At 35.5% G+C, this 20,898-nt stretch overlaps 1 protein-coding gene across 1 annotated transcript in view; it reads left to right on the top strand.

Moving 5' to 3' along the window:
- Window positions 1–20,898, top strand: part of Ubr1 (Ubr1 ubiquitin ligase) — a 54,185-nt gene that overhangs the window by 862 nt on the left and 32,425 nt on the right. The window contains exons 2-7 of the mRNA XM_073089486.1: window positions 7,005–7,123; window positions 14,911–15,059; window positions 16,444–16,608; window positions 17,314–17,468; window positions 18,104–18,246; window positions 18,761–18,857. Coding sequence (XP_072945587.1) covers window positions 7,035–7,123; window positions 14,911–15,059; window positions 16,444–16,608; window positions 17,314–17,468; window positions 18,104–18,246; window positions 18,761–18,857 — 798 coding nt within the window. The 5' untranslated portion in view covers window positions 7,005–7,034. The remainder of the gene's footprint in view (window positions 1–7,004; window positions 7,124–14,910; window positions 15,060–16,443; window positions 16,609–17,313; window positions 17,469–18,103; window positions 18,247–18,760; window positions 18,858–20,898) is intronic.

A 20,898-nucleotide genomic window follows, 5' to 3' on the forward strand; every position in this document is an offset into this window, starting at 1 on the left:
TTTCAATAATCTACCACTATCATAGGAAGGAAATCATTATGCGGGGAAAGAAACTTCAAAATGCAATATTGAATTAAATTAAAAAAAATGTAATGTTTAAAATAACAAAAAAATATTACCTTAATGTTTTTGAAACTACAAATATTTTTAAAAGTTTGAAGTAGAAATTTTTTTGCAGTTTACTTGAAAGTAAGTGGTCACCTGCTTATGGACATCCTGATTCTACTCATTGTTGAACAAGAATTTCATTGAAAGCTAATCACAGTATCAGAATTAGGATAAATTGCTTGCCTTATATTCAGTCAGCCAATATCCAGTGAAACATAGAAATGTTTTACATTAAAAATGGGAGTGGTGATACCCTGGTTAAACCATATTAGTTCTACTACGTATAAATTATGGAGAATATAAAAAAAAAAAATTGAATGGCTTCATCCAACTATATTATTTTTAACTTTACCAATTTGCATACAGTTAGTGCGGTGGATCAACCCTTTTCATTTTGAGGATAGACATTAAAAAAACAAATTACAAATTAAGACTGTGTAAGCGTCAGTTGAACGTATTTACATTTTGTAAATTTTACAGGAGAGCAAAAATAGTGTGAAAATTCACCACTTCAAACTATGCCAGATCACTAATAGAGATAATATACAGTAGTTGAAATAAAAATATGTATATTAATATATTGTCCTACTATTAGTTTTGAAAAATATTAAAAAAAATGTTTATAAATGCTTTCAAAGACACAATATATATATATTTTTATTTATTCGGTATTTTATTTATTAAGAATTGAAGACTACATTGTGAACCGTTTTGTGAAATAAAAACTATTTTATATGTTCATCTGACTCTTACACTGGGTCATATACCCACCATTAAGACAGTAATGGATTGATAAAGTTATTTTGTTGAATCAAAATGAAAATGAATCCAGCAATTTACACAAGTGAAAGTTAGTAATGTAATACAATCAATCCAAGAGATGAATCATTACAATCTTATCTGATGTAGCTGATTCAGTAAAATACAACCACTTGCCTGCTGATTTGTTACTTTCTCTTGTAATGTAAGATGAGGGAAAAGTGTAACAAGTTGTATCAGATACAGAATAGATTCTATCGCTGTGTTAGTCATTATTCACTTAGTTGATTGCATCATGCATGTAACTATTATTGTTAGGAAGCTACAATAGTAAGAACTAAATTTAGCTATAATAGTTTTATCTTATATATAAAATTCCGAAACGGCTTTACCGATTTTCACCAAATTTTATATGCATATTCAGTAGGCTGAGAATCGGCTACTATCTATTTTTCATACCCCTAAGTGATAAGTCATATTTATATGGGAACACAACGTTTGCTGGGGCAGCTAGTAATGAAGAATTTTATCAACATTGTTGTTAAATTCAGATTATCCATGCAGGTTTTTAATTTAATTCCCCATGAAATCGATATTTGAATGATCATTTTACATGTCTAATTGTTTGATAATGGCTCCCTTTATATTTATAGAAATCATAGCACTTAATCATTTAAGTGTAGATTTATGAGCATAGTATCATATATTTTTTAAATCTCTTTATACAAATAACAAATTTTCCATCTGTGACAATTTTGCCTGATTTAATATCACTGTTTTATAGACTGCATAATTTTGTTTTAATGCAGTAAGCTCGGGACCTGTGATTATACTATGGCTATGGATTATTAGTTTTTAGTCTAGTATGTCTTAAGTGCCCATTTTTAGCATGCAGACATTTTTTCATACATCCTATATTTTATAACAATATTTTTTAAGAATTACATAAATTATGTGTTATTCTTTTCGAGGGTCTCTCAAAGATATACTTGTGTCGTTGAACTATACGTAAACAAGTATAATGTATGCAAATTAATGCCATGTAGCATAGTGTGGTTTTACTTTTATTTTGGGAGTTGGTTTTATTTCACCAAGAATTGCATTGGATCAAGCCAATGTCGTAGTTCAACAACCTTTGGTGTTGATAGCCTTCAGTGCAATGAAAGTGAGGCTGTTTTTCACTTTTAACTTAGTTTTGTTTTGTCTTTTAACTTCTCTGTTTAATTTGAAAACAGTAAAAGTTTGACAATGTGTTTCTGTGAAATAATTTAAGTTGATGTTCTAATTAGGTTCCTATAGTGGTTTATGTATGGATTTAATCATAATTAAGGTGAATTTAGATCCTTAATTTGAGTGTATTTGATCCCACCTTTGAATTTTTAAGTTATGTGCCTTTACGTTGTCAAAAAACTAGCGAGCCTTAAATAAAAAAAAATTTTATAGTGTGTTAGTCAACCAATTCATACTATGCTAGTGCAGTACATTATGCCCAAAAACCTCTCTTTCTTCGAGCTCACCTCAGCCTGCCCAGTCGGACACTAGTGTGTTGCCAGCAATCAGGCAGTTAGTGTTCTTGCTCTTGTATGTATCTATGGAAGTTGTGGTGTTGTGGGGTATTTACAACAATGGGATAGTAAAACTAACAATCCTATTTTTTATATATTTGTTCATGCTTTACTTTACATGTTATTTTTGGTTTGAAAACCTTCATTTACATAAAATGATTCATTTGTATAAAATGAATGAAGTAGGTAATTTGGGTGAGATAAAAATATATGGTTTTGTTTGTTCATTTTTAATCAATTTGGGGAATTATGTATGACTCATAGACATCTCCACAGTTTGTTTACATTGAATCTTGACCTTAGGTGGTTTAGTCTATGAGTTTATTATAAATATTTATTTTGCTTCTTAATAATCTCTTATAAATGATAAGAAATAATCAATGAATATTAAAAATCTCTAGTTTCATATTAACTTAAAAATAATGTTAATATTTTAAGTTGCTTTAATCTGAAATGCTCAAACATTAAAGTACTAACAAAATCTAATCCTAATATGTATTTAGAAATACATATTTCTAAGAATATAATACATGTGAATAATACAAGTGAATTAAGTCAAATATGTTCATTGCGTCAAAATACATTTTTGCTGACCGGTTGACCGGTTCCTACAAGTGTACCATGGATAGGATTTTTAGGTCCAGCATGCAGGCCCCTGTATCCTCGGGACTAGAATAGGACTACAGTATAAACTAAAAGGGGGCATCCGGGGTTGCGGGCGGCAAGAGTGGGAGCTCGAACCTTCCAGCAAGCGACCGCGGGTAGGAGGACGGTATGTGTGGTCATGATGGTATGGTAGGAGCGAAAGTCTCCCAGGGCAGAGCCCGATTGGGGCATCGCGCTTGGAGGACTCCGGTTGTGTTCCGTCGGTAACACCGGAGTTCTCCAACAAACGTTGAGGACGGCCACCCGGGGGGTTTTAGTGCGGTAAAAATCCCACATAACCCGGCGTAGCTCCACGTCGTCGGGTCCACTTTGAAGGTTTCCCCCTCGTAAAGAAAGAAAAGGAGCATGCGGACGGATACTCCGCTCGGATGCGGATGATCCTTTTCTTACTTTACGAAGCCATTTAGCCATTCTTCTAGGGTCTAAAGCAACAATGAAAGTAGGCCTCTAGTAGTAAATTCTATAAATAATAAGGTGAATACGTTAGTGGTGTATTATTGGAAAGTGGGCGAGTGACTAATTAATGTCTTGCCTCACGCTTTCCCGCCCTTGGCCTATATTTCCTTGACGAAAGTAGTTTTAAATTTATTTGGATCGAACGTAAAGCTCTATTCAGAAGACAGTATACAGAAGTACATTGGAGATATAATTTCTCTGGTATACTTATTTCTTTATTGAACATCAACATAATGTAGATTTAAAAGTTGCGATATAACAAAACACATAAGGGGCTACTTTTAAGTCACTATAATTATAGGTGTAGACTAATTTCAGTTATTATTTTTTTTAAAACCTTACATTTGTTCGTTGCTTTGTTTGAATCAAGTGTGATGTGATATTTTCGAGTCAGAAATACGGGAGGTCAAATCATACCTCTTGGCCTTTGACGTCCTTTTAACACATCATTTTATCTCGCTGTTGGGCACGGGTTTCGTCCTTTCGTCATGATGGGTGCTGAGGCAGTGCCCTAAACAAATACGTAAAACCCAATGCATTCTATAATGGAGACTAGAATTCCTATTTCCTATTACTGGTCTATTAACATGAGTACATTATGTGCCACTACTGGGAACGGGACTGTTGACACAGTCAGAACGACATGATTGGTTCCTCAACGTTTTTCCAATGCCGCCGAACTATAAATTAACTTAAAATACATTCTATAAAATACTACTAGGAGTATAAAATAACTCCGTAACCTAGGTTTCTATAGGGTTATTGTTCGCTCAGGTCGCCTATGATTTATTCCGTTCACACGCTTAATAAGGAGAGCCGGCTGAATAGACGCTAGCCTCGGTGCTTCCGCAAACCAATAAAATTAAATGCACTTTACTTCCGACCGCCTCAAGATCGTGGTGTCTCCCGAAAATGGAGTGTTGGCGTGACGTAGCGTGATGAAGCGTTTCGTGTTTTTGTTTGAGTGTGACGTCACAACATCTGCCTCATAACATCAAGGTGGAACGGTTTTAGGGTGTAAACATACTGATATAGAAAAAGATTTGATACTCAACACTTTGGAGTATTGTTGTAAGGTCAGGCTTCCCCTAGGTGAAGAGAAAGGAGGAAGTGTATAATAGTATGCTTCTTTCTCCCCTAGGGAGAATGAAAGAATACTATTATACACACGCTCAAAAAACATTACCCGCCGCAATCCGGTAAAAATACAGCTTCCAGAATCTTATGACTATGACTGCAAATCTCTAAAGGATTGGTTTGGATTTTTTAACTACGTAGTATTTCTAATAGTTTTTTTTATATAGTACTAGTACCCCCGGCAAATTTTGTTCCGCCTTAAATCTATTTATCAAATATATATCATATAAAATATAGCCTATGTTACTCGTGGATAATGTAGATTACGAATGGTGAAAGAATTTTAAAATCGGTCCAGTAATTTTTGAGCCTATTCATTACAACCAAACAAACAAAAAAGGTTTCCTCTTTATAATTTTAGTGTAGATTTAAGCACTTAATTACTTGGGTTACAGTTTGTTTACTTCCCTAAAAATATTATAATCAGCTAAGCGTGATTTACCTTGTAATAATAATAATCTATCTATATTTCTAAATATAGAAAACAGTTTATAATAACAGGGTTTTCCTAAGACTATAAACATATTTGCACGATACTTACCAAAATATGCAAACTTGTTTTTTACCTCTCAGGGGTAATATTAGGAACGGTTGATTTTCATAGTGGTACTTTAGAAGAAAATAGAGAAACTAACTTCACTCTGAGAGAAGACCAGTGCCTAGCAGTTGGACAGTAATGCATTGACGACTACTTTCAAACAAAATTATAGGTGCCTACAAAAAGTGGTAGAACCTTCCGTGGTTCGACTCTGGTGGCATCCCATAACACAAGGACATCTGTTATCAACCTCAGATTAGTTTAGAGCGTAAGGCTCTGAGGTTGGCTACAGATGCGTAGCTACCTGGCTTTGTGGAACTCCACTGTCAACTGTTAATGGGCTACGGTGGCCCCTCACCATTAGGTGAATTGCATGCTCACTTGTAACTCCAGTAAAAAAGTTACATAATATACTATATTCGCGACAATATCTAGTTCTTATTCAGGTTAGTCTAAATCAGTCCAAGTCGTTCGCTAAGATAACATTTAAGTATTTTTTCTGTCTACATTAACATAACTAAGTCTGTCTGGTGTTTCGTATTGACGTAACACTGAGCTCTATTAAATCACTGACATTCCTGCGTTTGTTGTGTCTTGAATACGTTATTACGTCATGGAGACGAGAGCAGATAAGAATCTGATAGTCAAAATGGACTAAGATGAATCAGTAAATGAAAAAACCACCTTTGTAACCAACTGAAGCGATAGCCTTTTTATGCTTTATATCATCGTGTTACAGGAGATGTGTTTTGGACTTAAGGGTGTGGTGATTTCTCTATATTACACAGAATAGTAGATGTCTAACCAGGGATCGAACACGGAACCCATAACATTAAACTTCTTCATCAACCAATTTCTGTCCCACTACTAAGCACGGGTATCGTCTGACACGTGATACGCGGATCGTATATACAGGGTGTTTTTTTTAACTAGGTAGGTATAAGAATTAGTGAAATGTTGAAAGAGGTTACGTTATTAGTTAATTTGATTCTTAGTGATGGTTTAATAATAGGAGTGTCTTGTTTTAATTCCAAAAAGGCTTGATTTCCGATTATGAAAATAGATTAAAAAAATCGAATTACTCGTATCTTGTTTTAATTTTTATCCAAGTCGCCGTCGTCACTCCTTTCAGCATTTTTCGTTAATCCTATAGTTCCGGATTTCTTCATCCACGAACACTTGAAAAATTCACCCTGTATATTTATTGTTTGGTACTTATGTATATGGTGATACGTTAACGTAGACGGCTAGACGCTACGGAAAGCGAGCTGATGAGGTGCTTGAGATATGATTGTAATGTGTGTCAAGATCCTAACTAATTAGGTTCCACACTTATCATTATGAAATAATCGATGGAAGTTAAACATTTATTTAGGTTTAAGGTTATTATGTGTGAGATTCTATACGTGATGATAAGCAGACAAATGAATTATATTAGGCCGTTCTAAAAAAGCCTTTTATGGTTTACAATGGCTGTTATTTTGAAACTAGAGATTGTATTTTTTAACCAAAAAAGAGAAGTTACTCCATTTATAGTTTCTACGGCTTGTTTCGACTTGCCAAGTTTAAAACACCCGAACAATTTGTTAAATTATTTGCCCAGCATTAACAAGTATATAACCAATCACGAATATAAACGAATATTTATTTACCTTCTTTTATTAATGCGAAAAACATATACATCAACCTATTAATGTCCCACTTTTATAACTAAGAATTTTACCGCTTTTAACCAAGTGTTGTCACGTATACTTGATGGTACCCATATTCCGCAGGGTTTCCCGATTGCCGAGCGGTAAGCGGTCATGAGCTCGCCACCGCCCATGCAGCTGGAGGTGGAGGTGGTTGATGATTCCATGGAAGAGGATGCAGCGGTCACCATACCTGCGGACAGGTGAGCAAAAATCTTCCATCAACCATTACCAGTATGCTATATTGTTATGGATAAATAGCTCATCCTTTCTCATTAGTAGTAAAATGGTACAGAGAGAGATGAAGATATTTTTTGTTTACCGTAAAAGGAATTTTACCTGGTCGATGATGATGATTCTATATTTTTTTATTTTTTTTCACCAGAAATATTTTATTTTAATTCATAATGATTACAATAGGAATTTTTTAAAACAATTAAACACTTTTAAAAATAAAACTACTATAACAATTAATACTAAAATTTTATATATAAAATAAATGAGCCAAATCGCTGATGATTATTTATCGATTATTTATATATTTGAATCGATCGATGTTAAACTGTTCAACGGATCAATCGATTGATGGTTAAATAGTAAATGTCTATTGAAACAAAATCGATGTCGACTGATTTATTTTATCGTCAACCAATGATATCGACCCATTGCTGTAGTAACAACTGACGGTCGACGTTGAATGATAATCGATTCTTATCGATCATCATTCAACAATCATCAGTCGAAGACATCGATCTCTTGTGGGCGCCCAAACTTCTCAAACAGATCTCGAACAACAAAAGACGTACATCGTACACTACGACGCAGCTAAATTTGTAGATATTTCGACTACTTAATTAACAGAAATTAAAAATGTAATTTGATAACAACGTTTTTGGAGCGGAAATCATTACCTTGATGATATTACCGACCAGTATGTTGTACGTTGTGTAATAGGTTAATAATATTCATAATATATAATCTCAAGAATTTTGTTTTGTAACTAAAACAAGTAACATGGATACGAGCTACGAAAATAGATCAACGGAACAACTTTTTTGCCGGCCCCCTAAGATTGCCGCCCTGGGAGTGAATAGGTACAATTTTGCCGCTCAGAAAATATTGATATTGCATTCATGATATTGCATATATAAAATTTTGTCGCTCCCTAAAGCGTGCCGATATTAACCGCCCGCGGGCGGCGATTGCCCATGGATATGCATTGTAAAACAATATACTCGATGTTAAGGGCGCTGAAATCTCTTATCATATTACCTTTTGTATGCCCGGTTTGCACATAAAGAACCGACACTGGCGACTAATACTTAAACAATAAGTACTAACATTATATTTCACGAATTCAGCTTTCGAGATTATAAAATCGTCGCACAGAATAGCACTCCTGTTGCAAATTTTATGCGCCTCGTCTTTCGTGCGCCTGCTGATAACGTATCATTGTACTAAACAATAACATTCTGCTAACATTAGTCAACAGTTGTTTCATGGTAACACGTGTTTGTATGGGGAAATGTCCTCATGTGTTTAAATCAATTTATTTATACATTTTGTACAATACCGTAACATTGATTACGTAGTGTTGTGGAATGGTGATTAATTTAGCTTTGTTTATTAATTTAAATTTAATTTCGATGTACCATGGTAAGGTGATTTTCAATGTGAATTCAGTGTCTTAATTTAAAATTTATTTTTTTACGAGACTAAGTTAAGCGTGATTTAATTCTAATGATATATTTATGACTTTTCTTGGTGACATCTTAACTCGTTTTTCTCGTTATATTATATTATTAATTAAAAAAAACAGTGATAATATACTGTGATTAACAATATTTTAAGTGTCAAAGTTCAATGTGGAAACACTTTTTGAAATGGTTGTGCAACAAACGGGAAGAGGATCCCTTTACGCAGCGTATCGACGTAGATATGGTGCGTCAGAATGACATGTAAGATTTTTTTATAACGGATTCGAATTATCACCTTCCTGCACTATTTTTGGTTGGTTTCGTGCTCTGTTTTGCTACAGACAAAATGTTCTCGCCGTCGATTGTTGACGCTCTGTGCATGGCAAGCAACGACGAGCTTGCAGTGCACCAGATGGTAAGTGGCTACTGCCGCCCATGGACATCTGTAATCAACCCCAGATAGCATTAGATATTTCTATATGAAGTCGGCCACAGATGCGCCGCTACCCCTGAGGACTAAGCTGGAACGCCTTGGAAATTTATGTCTCCTTACCACACCCTTCAAACCAAAACGCAACAGCGCTCAACACTGCTGTTATGAGGCAGATATAGGTGTGGCGGTAATGCCGCCGGAGTCGAACCAGAAAGGGCTCTACCATCTTCAAATTCTCTTGAAGCGTTGCGATCATCATCATAAACCCATTACTGTCCCACTTCTGGGCACGGGTCTCCTCTCAGCGTTACGATAAAAGAAACAAATTTCTTGTCCAAAAATGTTCTCAATCTTCCGTAAAAAAATCTTTGTCCATCTCACACACACAAACACACAAATATTGGCAAATTGAGATGCAATGGTCGATCACACCGTGCTGAACTTTTATTGTTGATATTCTTATCGTGGCGATGTCAGTGAACCTCCAGACCTGCAGTACAAAGAAGCAGTGGCGTATTATAAAAATATATCGACAATAATAAGAACGTGTGATTTACGTTATGGATTCCTTCAAATGTATAGAAATGGTATGTTGGTTTTTGTTCAGCAATTACCATACTTATCTGAGAGGTTCCGGGTTCGATCCCGGACCTTCTTTTCTTGATCTGGTAAAGGTAATCTTAGTGTGGGGCTGTGAGTGAAGAAAACGTTTTCTGCAATTAATATGCAAGCAGCAATGTGGACTGAGGTGTTCTTGGAGCTCTATTACACGGACTTCTTCTAAGGATAAGCGGTAGCTATTCTTTAAAGGTGGTTTTGCTATGGTGGCTCTTCTGGTGTTGCATGTTCATAGGCGATAGTGACCACTTTCTATCAGGTAGCCGCCTGCTTCATTCTTAGTTTAATTGTATAAAAAAATAGCAAGTGCGAGCGGAACTCGCTCCCGAAGGGTTCCGTACTAACATTAGCAACTAATTTTTTTTTTTTTTATTGTTTATTATCGTAACAGATTTAAAGCAACTGAAAATACAAGTTTCTCGTATGATAACAATTTATATTTAACGTTTAGTTTACTTTGTATTTATAACAGCCATTACAACAAATCGAATACAGGTCTGTGGCAGCCATAGTAATACGCACTTTATAAAAATAGTATCTATCTATTACTAGTCTATTTATAACGGTTTATGAAATAGAGCCCTGTAACAGAAGGACAGACAGCATAGGCTTAGTAATAGGGATACATTTTTACCTTTTGTATACGGAACCTTAAAAACGGCAATTTTTTAATTACTTTTAAGTAGTTACATTTATGTTACCTCTGCCCAAACCTACTGCTCATGTTTGCTTTTTTATTCATTAGTATATCGGGTCAGAAGTTATAAATCAAACTGTTGCATTCCGGTATATGAGGCATGCCGACCTCGAAGAGTTCAATGTCGTCCAAGGTCTTTAGGGAATAGGTACGGGATGACGTCTCAACGTTCCTTGGTCCAGTGCCAGCTTCCGAGCGTCTGACGAACGGTAACACTCCTTATCGTGTACACAAAGGGTTCGCTTTGTGTTGATTGATGTTAAGTCTAGCGTGATAACGAAAGTCCAATCTTTTGATTATGATCTTAGGGTTTCGATTGAAATAATAGACAAGGTGCTGCATGTTCAGGGGGTATGTAGTTCTGGTTGCAGGTAGATCGAATATGTTTATTATTTTCCTAGAATATTGGTAGGTAAACAGTGCTAACTTGTTGGTAGTATGGATGGACGTAGACTTATCGATATATACCTACATCAGAGCATTAAGGTGCAATAAGTTCATCCAAATTTGTTTTTTTTTGTGAATTTGTAGTAGCAAATGTCACTGCGGCTGGTTATATGTTGTCACCTCTACCACTCCAAATCCAATTCAAATAGAGTTTGATTGTTATTTAAGGTTGTCCACAGATGTTTACTGCTACTGAGGATTATGTTGGAATGCCACGCGAAAGTCCACCTCCTTACCTATTTGAAATATAAATGCCGAGGAAAATCTCAAACCAAAAGTCTCCGAAGTCTTCGCATCACGATGGGACGAATCGATATCTACCAATAATGTCCAAACAAAAGTGTAGGAGGGCAGGGAACATCTCAGTCAGAATTCATATTCAACTAGTTTTAACCTGCCCCGTCGCTCACGATCACAGGTCGTTAGCTAAATTTTATAACTGTCGGTTTGGTAGTTAAAGAGTGAAAGCGTAGCAAACAAACAAGCAAACTCACTTTCGTATTTATATATTTTTTTTTTATAAGTAGACGAGCATGCAGTCCACCAGATGGTAAGTAGCCTCTGCCGCCCATGGATCTATAATCAACACCAGATAGGATTAGATATTCCTACCTGAGGTCGGCCACAGATGCGCCGCTACCCCTGAGGACTAAGCTGGAACGCCTCGGAAACACAGCTTCAAACCGGAACACAGCAGCGCCTAACACTGCTGTTATTAGGTAGAAATAGGTGTGGCGGTGGTGCCGCCGGAGTCGAACCACAAAGGGTTCTACAACCTTGAATTTAACTTATAATATTAGTTAGCATGTAAGCCTGTCTTACGTCGAAATTTCAAGCGTTTGAAATATGGGTGATCATGTTTTAAAGTTAATCTTTATCTTTTAATCTTTTCCTCTAATTTTGATCTGTTGTAAACGTGAACTTGTGGCCGCGTCGTGTCAATGACCTAGCTATCAAAATAGTCGAAGTAGAGTTATGTTTCCGTAACGTTTTGTTCTAGTTAATGTCTCGTTATATCGTTAATAATCGTTGCCGCCCATATTTTTGGTATTTTTTTTCTTTATTCCCGTGTTTATTCCACCTATTTTAGATGGATGGTTGGATGACGTGCATGCATGCATTTTACTTGATGGTTGATTTGTTGTTGAAAAACTGGTCAAAATGGACGTTTTGTAACACCGGTGAAAAAAAATATTTGTAAGACGCTCGTAACTGTAAAAAATCACCGGTTATGTCGATGGTATTTAAACATAAGATCGTTAATATGAGGGCCGAAATTCGTACCACAAGACTCTTATTAATATTTTATATTTAATCGATTTCTGTCAAGTCTTACTGACGTCGTCTCATTAAAAATATATAGATAGAATTAGGATAGAGATAAGTACTGTCGACGATATATTTTGATGGTACAGCAAAAGAAAAATAGCATGAAAGCTACGTGCCCAAGTGGCTTAGCGTTCGGTCTATTTTTTGCAGACTCCAAAAAAGAACCTCCTGATCTCAATTCTCGTTTTAATATAAAAGCTGACGAAGACGCGGCGCAAGCCTAGCTATTTATATAATGTACTTGTTTTCGTGCGAGGCTCTGTTATTGGTACAAGGTGGGCGATTTTATTAAATAAGATGAGAATAGAGAGTAGAAAAGAAAAGATGAGCTTGCAATCATCCTGATGGTAAGTGGGCATTGCTGCCGATGGAATTGTGACTAATCAGTATAAACCACATTCTACCTCGAAGCCAGATGCGTTCCCACTTCTGAGATATAAGATGTGAAGACCTGTGAATAAAACTCATTTCCGAAAAGTTTCAATAATAAATTTAATAAAAAGGTACGGTTTCAATGCGTACGGTATACGGATACAGATATTTGAAAGATGAGTGTGACCAACTATTTTTGAATACTATGAGTTTCCTATAGTATAAATAAATATTATGTAATTTATGTACATAATTAATAGAGTTCGTAATACTCTATTTATATATCTGAGCAGTTGGTCTTGCCCTTGGATCTATGTATAATATAAATCTAACAAGTTTTAGTAAACAATATTATCTGTAGTTTCCAATACTAGAAAACTAACTATTAATTTAAAAAGCTTGCTATTAATTTAAAAAGCTTTTGCTTGTAGTTTTCTTAATTACATACTACCATCTTTAGTGCTCAAAATCAGTATTTTTAACATTGTTATTATTTTTTCATCTGTTCACTGTTTTTTAAAAATTTAATTTGCGAATGAAATAATTAAATTGATTAATAAATTAATTAATTTTGTGCCAGAAAAATTCAGGGATGCAAATTAATAAACTGAAATCGAAAAACAATAAAAGAAAGGCGTTTGTATTCCAGGTTTCCTCACGGTGTGCGCACCCTAACATTTAGGCGATCCACAAACCAAATTAGATTTTTACCGGCTATAAAAAATCGAGGGTAATATGTTTAAAGAGTGATACACGGCGTGCTTATTAAGAAGCTTTTTTTAGCTTTTTCATTTTCACGCGCGGTTCGTTGCCTCGACGCGTGTAAAATAATGTGGGTTCAAACTTTGACCTGCTACAATCGATTATTTATTTTATTCGGACGACGAGGAGATTGATTCGTATAATGGACAATATCCATTACCTACGTTGAAATATACAGGGTGGGACTAAAGCAAATATTGATATTCCGATAGGCCATTGTGTGCCCTACACCAGGTTACAAGGTTATCCATGTTTTACGGGACGCCCTAGGAGTCTATTTCTGTAGTTTTTTCTAAAGTTTCACATGTTTATTAGCATTAAAAAAACAATTAAGAAATATTTTTTTGTCTATATTATCGAATATTCAAAATGTTTGAATCCAATTCACATGGAGTTTTAGAAGGTAGTGGATTGTAGGAAATAACGATTAGTTACATTAAAATATTCATAAGAAAATTGATTTTGTCCTGCGTCACTGGTGGGCGTTAATACCTGAGACAGATTTGAAGGTCTTACAAAACAGCGGGTGGCCTATATTAATCACTTAATTTATAATAATTAATATTGTACTATAAATGGAATAATATTTATAATCTGGGCAAAGAGATTTGAAATATTTTGAAGGTGGTAGAACTCGTTGTGGTCCGCCATTATAAAAATAGTCTTTCCCCTCTCCCCCTATACGATGTCAATACCGTAGGCGTAGGATATTAAGGCATGAGGGTAGTAATTTAAGTTACTACAGTTTTTAACTTTTGTAGTTATTTACGTACAACCATGACAAAGCTTTGTAAAAAAAAATGTCTTTATAAAGATAATAATTTATGAATTTACATTTGCATTCCACATAGACAAAGCAGCGGGACTACCCTAGCCAATGATAATTTCTAATCAATATTGAATCTATATAGATGCTGACAGATGGAATATTTTTTTTATTAATAGATTAGTTCTAGACTAGTGGCGTCATGCCAACTACACGATCAGTATATTGTTTACCATTGCGATATTCAGGCTTTTGGGTGATTGCGAAGTTCGTGCGAAAAAAATCGAGTGAGAAAATAATAAAAATTAAAAAAAAACTTTTGAAGACATAAAAAAAAAACAAGAATAGTTTTTGCCGTGTACGTCTGAATTGAAAATTTGTGTGAACTTAAAAGTATTAAAAAACTAAAAAGATTAAAGATTATTAAAAAACTAAAAAGGCAGTAAATAATAAATTTAATAAAAATAAAATATAACTAGAAAACGTTGAAATAAAACAAAAAATGATAAATGTTCGTAAAATTACCTCAAAACGTTCAATGTGCAATATTGATGGCAAGAGAAATGAATTGGTGCTGCCAATTATGAAAGACGTGGACTCATGACGTTACCAGTTCTATGACGTTTTTTTTAAATGGAACGTGCAGCGAAAAGTTTTGACGCAATTTCTCAAAGTGTTGATGCATTTAGGTTTCTAGCGGAATAGTGAGTTTTCGTAAAAATGTCTAGAAAATCGGAGTCGAACGAGACAGATCGTAAAGAATCATCATCCGATCACGTATTCTCGATATCCACACGTGGGAGACTAATATGTCGGTGTTCGTCGAGCGAGGATAGTTCAGAGTCGTCACTAAGCGATGGGTCCGACAGGTTCACGCTGCCGGCGCGGGCTGATGCCGTCGTGGAGCTGTGGAGGACCAAGCTGGCCGAGGGGCTGCTCTCGCCGGCACACTTCCAGGACCACTGGCGGGTCACCGTGCCGAGGATATACTCGCCGCAGCCGAACAGGACTTGTCTAGGTGAGTTTTACTACCTACTTACCTATTATGCTATATCGATTGGTTTGGTTTTAATCCTGTCTTTGCTTGCATAAAAATAACTTTTGAGGTAGACGTTTGAGAACCTCTGGTATAATATAGTATTATACGCATGAAATGTGGTTTAATTATTTATTGTATTATTTTGATTATTAATATTTTGTCCTTGTGTGTGTTTTAGGTAGGTATACGAAATATAATTTATTTGCTGGGTTGAATACTTGTTTAAACAGATTAACATCTAGCAATAAACATGAAAGTCAAATTATTATAACTGTTACAATATAAAATACAGGAGGTATATACATACAATACTGATAAAGTTGGTTGGTAGCAGCCTCGCTTAAGTAGTGGACAATGATAGTAGTTAACTCTTAATATAAGTCAATATTTTTTAATAATATTATAGTAGCAAACGAGGATGTAGTCCACCTGTTGGTAAGTGGCTCCTGCCGCCCATAGATATCTGTAATCAACCTCAGATAAGTTTATATTCCTACCCGTTAGAAGGCCTCGGATAAGTATGACTCTACTACACTATTCAAACTAGTATGTAGCTGTTACATACTTATAAGACTGAAAAAGGTGAATTGAAATATAATTTGAAAGGAAAATATGTTATTTAGGAGTATTTAGGACGCACGTACGTACCAAAGGACGTTTAAACAAGTTTAATGGTACGAAACTACGAACATATTTAACCTGAAGCATATTTTCGTCTGTGTTCTAATCTGTGTCTAGAAAAAATTACTTTCCGAATATTTGCCGGCCTCTTTTTGAATTTGACCTACATTCCTTAACATTGAGCGGGAATTTTAATGTAGGATAGACTTTGTTTTGGTTTTATAGTGGGGTGTGATGATAAATGGTCCAACGTCATTAAAATTAAATATATGTTAAGTAGGAGTATGTCTGCTTTTAATCTAGTGTGTTTCCAGAGTTTTTAATGGATTCTGTTATAGCTTGAAAATATAGTTATAGTTATAAGGATTTATGTTTTACTCGTCATTTTTAACAGTTTTATTTACCTCTAAATTTAAAAAAACGAAAGGAAACTATAATATGTTACAATTGTTACAAATAATTGCTTATTACCAGAAGTTTATCAAATGCAAAGAGATGTTAAATAAGAAAGAAAAAACCATACGCCCCTTACTAATAATATGGTCAATCTTAATAGTCAGTTTGACAATTAATGTTGACAGAAGTTGTCAAATTTCAGACTTTGGTAAACAAAAAATAGTTAAGATTGTTTTTTGTTTGTATAAACATATTATCATGACATGTTATGCTGATCCATCAACCTAGAGAACATTTAGGGCTATTAAAAAAGAAAAAAGTGTAATACCTTTCGTTAATGTTACAGATTGGGCGTTCGACGAGGAACTAGCGGCGAAGCTGTTGATCCAGCCGTTAGAGCAGTTCATATGGGGGTCCACGGAGTCGACGCAGCCGGCGCCGCCGCGGCGCTCCACCCTCTGCGGGCGGGTGTTCAAGCAGGGCGAGCCCGCGTACAGCTGTCGGGAGTGCGGTGAGCTCGCAATACCAACATAACAATAATAGCCTTAAATTAAGACAAGAGTTTCTTAAGCCGGCTCCACATTCTTTGTGGAGTGGAGCCGATACAAATCGGGTTCTCACGAGAATGTGGAGCGGGCTTTAAGGTTATACGTGATATCTAAAAGGAAGCTCTTAGATCTTATACGTTATATATCTATATCTTATTATAAGTCAAAATAAACATATACCAGCTTATACCGTTCCTATAACAGCCTGATCAAAGTAACCCCTGTTATTCAAAATTAGTGTGTCTAATGTTTAACCTACCAAATATTCATATTCCACAATTACTTCATACCAGAAATTATCAAATTGCGATCTCAAATTTTGGATAGGTGGTGCAGTAATAACATTCGTAAGTCATAATGTTTTCTTGGCGAACCATCAACATGACAGATATGCAACCCCTTACAATTCAAATCGTCACATCAAATTAACATTTAATATTTAAATTAATCTAAACTTCGTCTACATCTTGCTCTAAAATGGATAAAGATGCATTTCAACTCAATCAACTTCATACATTGACGATTATAGATCACCTTTTCCGCCGGAACACTACATCGCTTAACGCATAGACAGATGTGTTACCATTTGTAGAGATGGTGTCCTTACGAACTTCGAAGGGTTCCACCACCTTAAAGCTATCTATGACACGATCTAAAATCTCCTCTAGGCATGGACAACACATGCGTGCTGTGCGTGGAGTGCTTCAAGGTGTCGGCGCACCGCCACCACAAGTACAAGATGGGCCAGTCCGGCGGCGGCGGCTGCTGCGACTGCGGCGACACCGAGGCCTGGAAGCGGGACCCCTTCTGTGACCTGCACGCTGTGAGTCATAGTGGTTGTATATTAGAACGGTGAAGACGTATTGGCATACTCATAACCCGAATAAATGATTAAGGAATCCTTTATTATGGATTAAATTGGCATACAAAATTATTCAACCTTGTATGTCAATGTCACCCATACCCTCGAACAAAAACAGCCCAAATCTAAACTCATTTCTTAGGTGTTGGAGTTGGTTGGTTGTAGTAAGAAACCTCTGACCAATCAGACCAATAGTTTGTCCATTCCACTTGGCTTTACAATGTTTCTATTATAATAAGTTGTTTCTAAAAGTTTTGCTTTGTATTATCAACTATAGGCATTATTATTGGGGCTATTGCGAATAATGCACTTAAATTTGACCATGAATTTGAAACAAAATCGTTATATAAGCAAATATTACACAAAATATATAGAATCTTTGAAAACTTCAAGAAACTTTCTTGGAAGAAAGACACAATTGGCTCCATATCTTATTGAAATAATGGGATTTCGCCACAGATTATATCAAATAGGCCATAATAGGCCTAAAAAGTAGACTAATCCATACATCCATGTTATAGCGTATTTTAGAAGTAATCCATCCATATCGATATTGTATGAAATGTAAATAAAATATGATTTTGATGAATTACCAGGCGCCCAACAACGACGATCAAGAGCAGCCCAGCATCAGCCAGGAGGTGTTGGAGCGCATGAAGATCGTGACCGCCGTGTGCATGTCCTACTGCTTCCGGCTGCTCACCCTGGACCACGCGCCCGGCCTGCCCAATGATTTGAGGTATGATATTCTATTGGCCGTCTTAAGGAATACGGTTCTCTGTGCATTTGAGTAGGGCGGTGGTGGAAAACGCCCTTCTCAAAGGCACAGAGAAGCCTGAACCCTGAGAGGTAATGATTTAATAGGATAGTTTATAGTTGTGTGCATTAAGTATCGCAAGAAATAAGTAATTTTATAAGGGTGGGAATTTACAACAGTGTAAGGTGACACATTTTTGATTATAAAATACTGGGACAGTAATTCTTTTTTACGTTGTTTGGTAATACCAAAAACATTTATTATTCCATGCACGCTTTGGAAATGTTTGATAAAATCTTCCATGTGTGTATGTAGTCTGATATTATAAACTTGACTGTCTATATATTGTATGTTTGTTTTAGAAGGTTTTAAGCGATTAAATTAGAAATTAGTATACTGGAGTTACTTTTACAATAGAAGAGTTAATAGTCATCTCATCAATTTCACAAGAGTTTCATCTCGTAGAAGGTTCTCATCAATTTCACCCCTGTTTCAGGTTAAAAGATGCGGAACGCGATTTGCTGCAGATACTGGACCAGCCGGACTGCTACTGCACAGTTCTCTACAATGACGAAACACACACCTTCGAACAGGTAATTTGTTCATTCACATTGTTTAGTTAAAATTAACTAACAATCATTTTAAACATTGGATAAGTGAACACAAATAATGTATTTCGATCCCTATAGTTTCCACCAAATTACCTATACCACCTATGAAGAACTCCTAGTAGTTAGATATCCGCGGCTTAACACATGCTATTCGATCTATTGTAGGTGGCATAACATTTAATGTTTTTGATTAAATTTTAGATATTTCACACTAGATCGTCGAATCAATGCAATTAAGTGGAACGCTTTTATAGCATAAAATATTGATATCTTAAGATATTATACACATTATATTTTTGAGAAAATAATAAATAAATTAATTGTTGTACAGGATCAATTACCATGTAGGTACGATCTCTACTGGGCCAGACGACTATACAGGGTGTATAAAGGCACTTCGGAGTATTTAAAATCTGAGATACTTAAATGTTATACAATTGAATACTCTTTAAGCTTATTAAATAAATTTATAATATTTGATAATAGAGTAATTAATTAAAATTGCATTTATTTGAAACAAGCAAGGGAGCGGGAGCTCCTCTCGAGAGAGGCTGAAACAGGTAAAGATATGTTTCAAAATTAACCACAGGGTGTAAAAAAATCTCTTCAAAAAACAATTTTTCTATGTTATGAAATTCTGAAAAGATAAATTATAATAATCACTTAGAAGTATTGTAAATGTCTAGTATTTTTACACCACTGAATCCTTTGCTTGTCAAATGCAATGAAATCAACCGTCAACATTTTGTGATTGTAAACTGTTTTTAATTTGTCCGCCACACTTGTAGTTGTTATGGTAAGTATGGAAGCGGTATTTTTACACCCTGTATAGTCAGTATTAGTTATAAATATAATCTATGTGGCCATTATCGTAAACTTCTTCACTATCGCAAGTTTATACTGTGATGTAGCTTAATATGGGAAATAAAAATCACTATGATTTTTTTTACAATAGGAGCATTTGTGACTACTCAAATAAACAGTAGTAGTGTTTAGTCAAGTCTTACAATATCTATGGTATTAAACAGTACTGTACCGTTATTCGACCTAATAATTATGAGAGTGGCTTCCGTTTCCGCTTGTTGCTAGTCACTTACTTCCGGTCCGCCGCGCCCTCTATACCTAGTTTCCTGCAACAATTGCTTGTACATTTCCGGTCAATAGCAGGTTTGCGACACCAGCGCCACCATTGGCAGGTTATACCTTAGATAACGTTTTTACTTCATTGGCTGTTCTGTTCTCGGCCGAGGCGGTCGCTAGCTGGCTCGACTACGAGCACTGGGCCGACTCATTTTTTGCTAGTCTTACTTACAGTGTAAAGAAATTTCGATTTCGCAATTGTTGGAGTACCAATGAATAAGTTAAGGATTTAACGAAGTTTTCGTTCGGTAAAGTGTAATTTCTATTAAGTTATAATAATAAATAAAAAAGGAGGTGAGTAGCCTTTTTCTTTTAAGAAATTAATTACTTCTAAATAATTGTCATTAGCATGCGATTTTTAGCTTGCTTCTCTGACCTTTTTAGGTTATGTCGAATGATTTTAAATGACTAAAGCACACCTATATTACAATAAATGTAACTTTATTTATTCATTTATTTTTTAATAAAAATAAAATGCTTTTATTTTTGGTATGTAGTCGAAGTTACGATTGTTTTAACTGTGTGAACGTCTTAACGGGTTTTTGTCTCCGTTTCGGCGTTTCTCTAAGTTCCAGGGATGGAGGAAACCAGTCCGCCTGCGCGTACATCGAGTGTCGACGTTACCAGGGATGCCAGGGAACGTAATCCGAGCAAATCACCGGCGGCTAACAAGAGGAAGCGAGGATAGTTCGTCCAGTACAGAATCTACTAATAGTTCTTCTTCTGAATCGAGCTCATCATCAAACGAAGTCGAAAAACATCGAAAGAGGCGCTTTCATCATAACCGTAAGTTGAATTAACTAATTCACGCAGTTGGTGTGCTTCAAAATAAGATTTCTTCAAATCACTATCAACCGAGATAGTATAGTTAGTGATGATCGTG

The sequence above is a fragment of the Epargyreus clarus genome, unplaced genomic scaffold, assembly GCF_041222505.1.
Source record: "Epargyreus clarus isolate Ecla_fem2 unplaced genomic scaffold, WU_Ecla_fem_2.2 ptg000029l, whole genome shotgun sequence".
In the NCBI taxonomy this organism is placed as follows: Eukaryota; Metazoa; Arthropoda; class Insecta; order Lepidoptera; family Hesperiidae; genus Epargyreus; species Epargyreus clarus.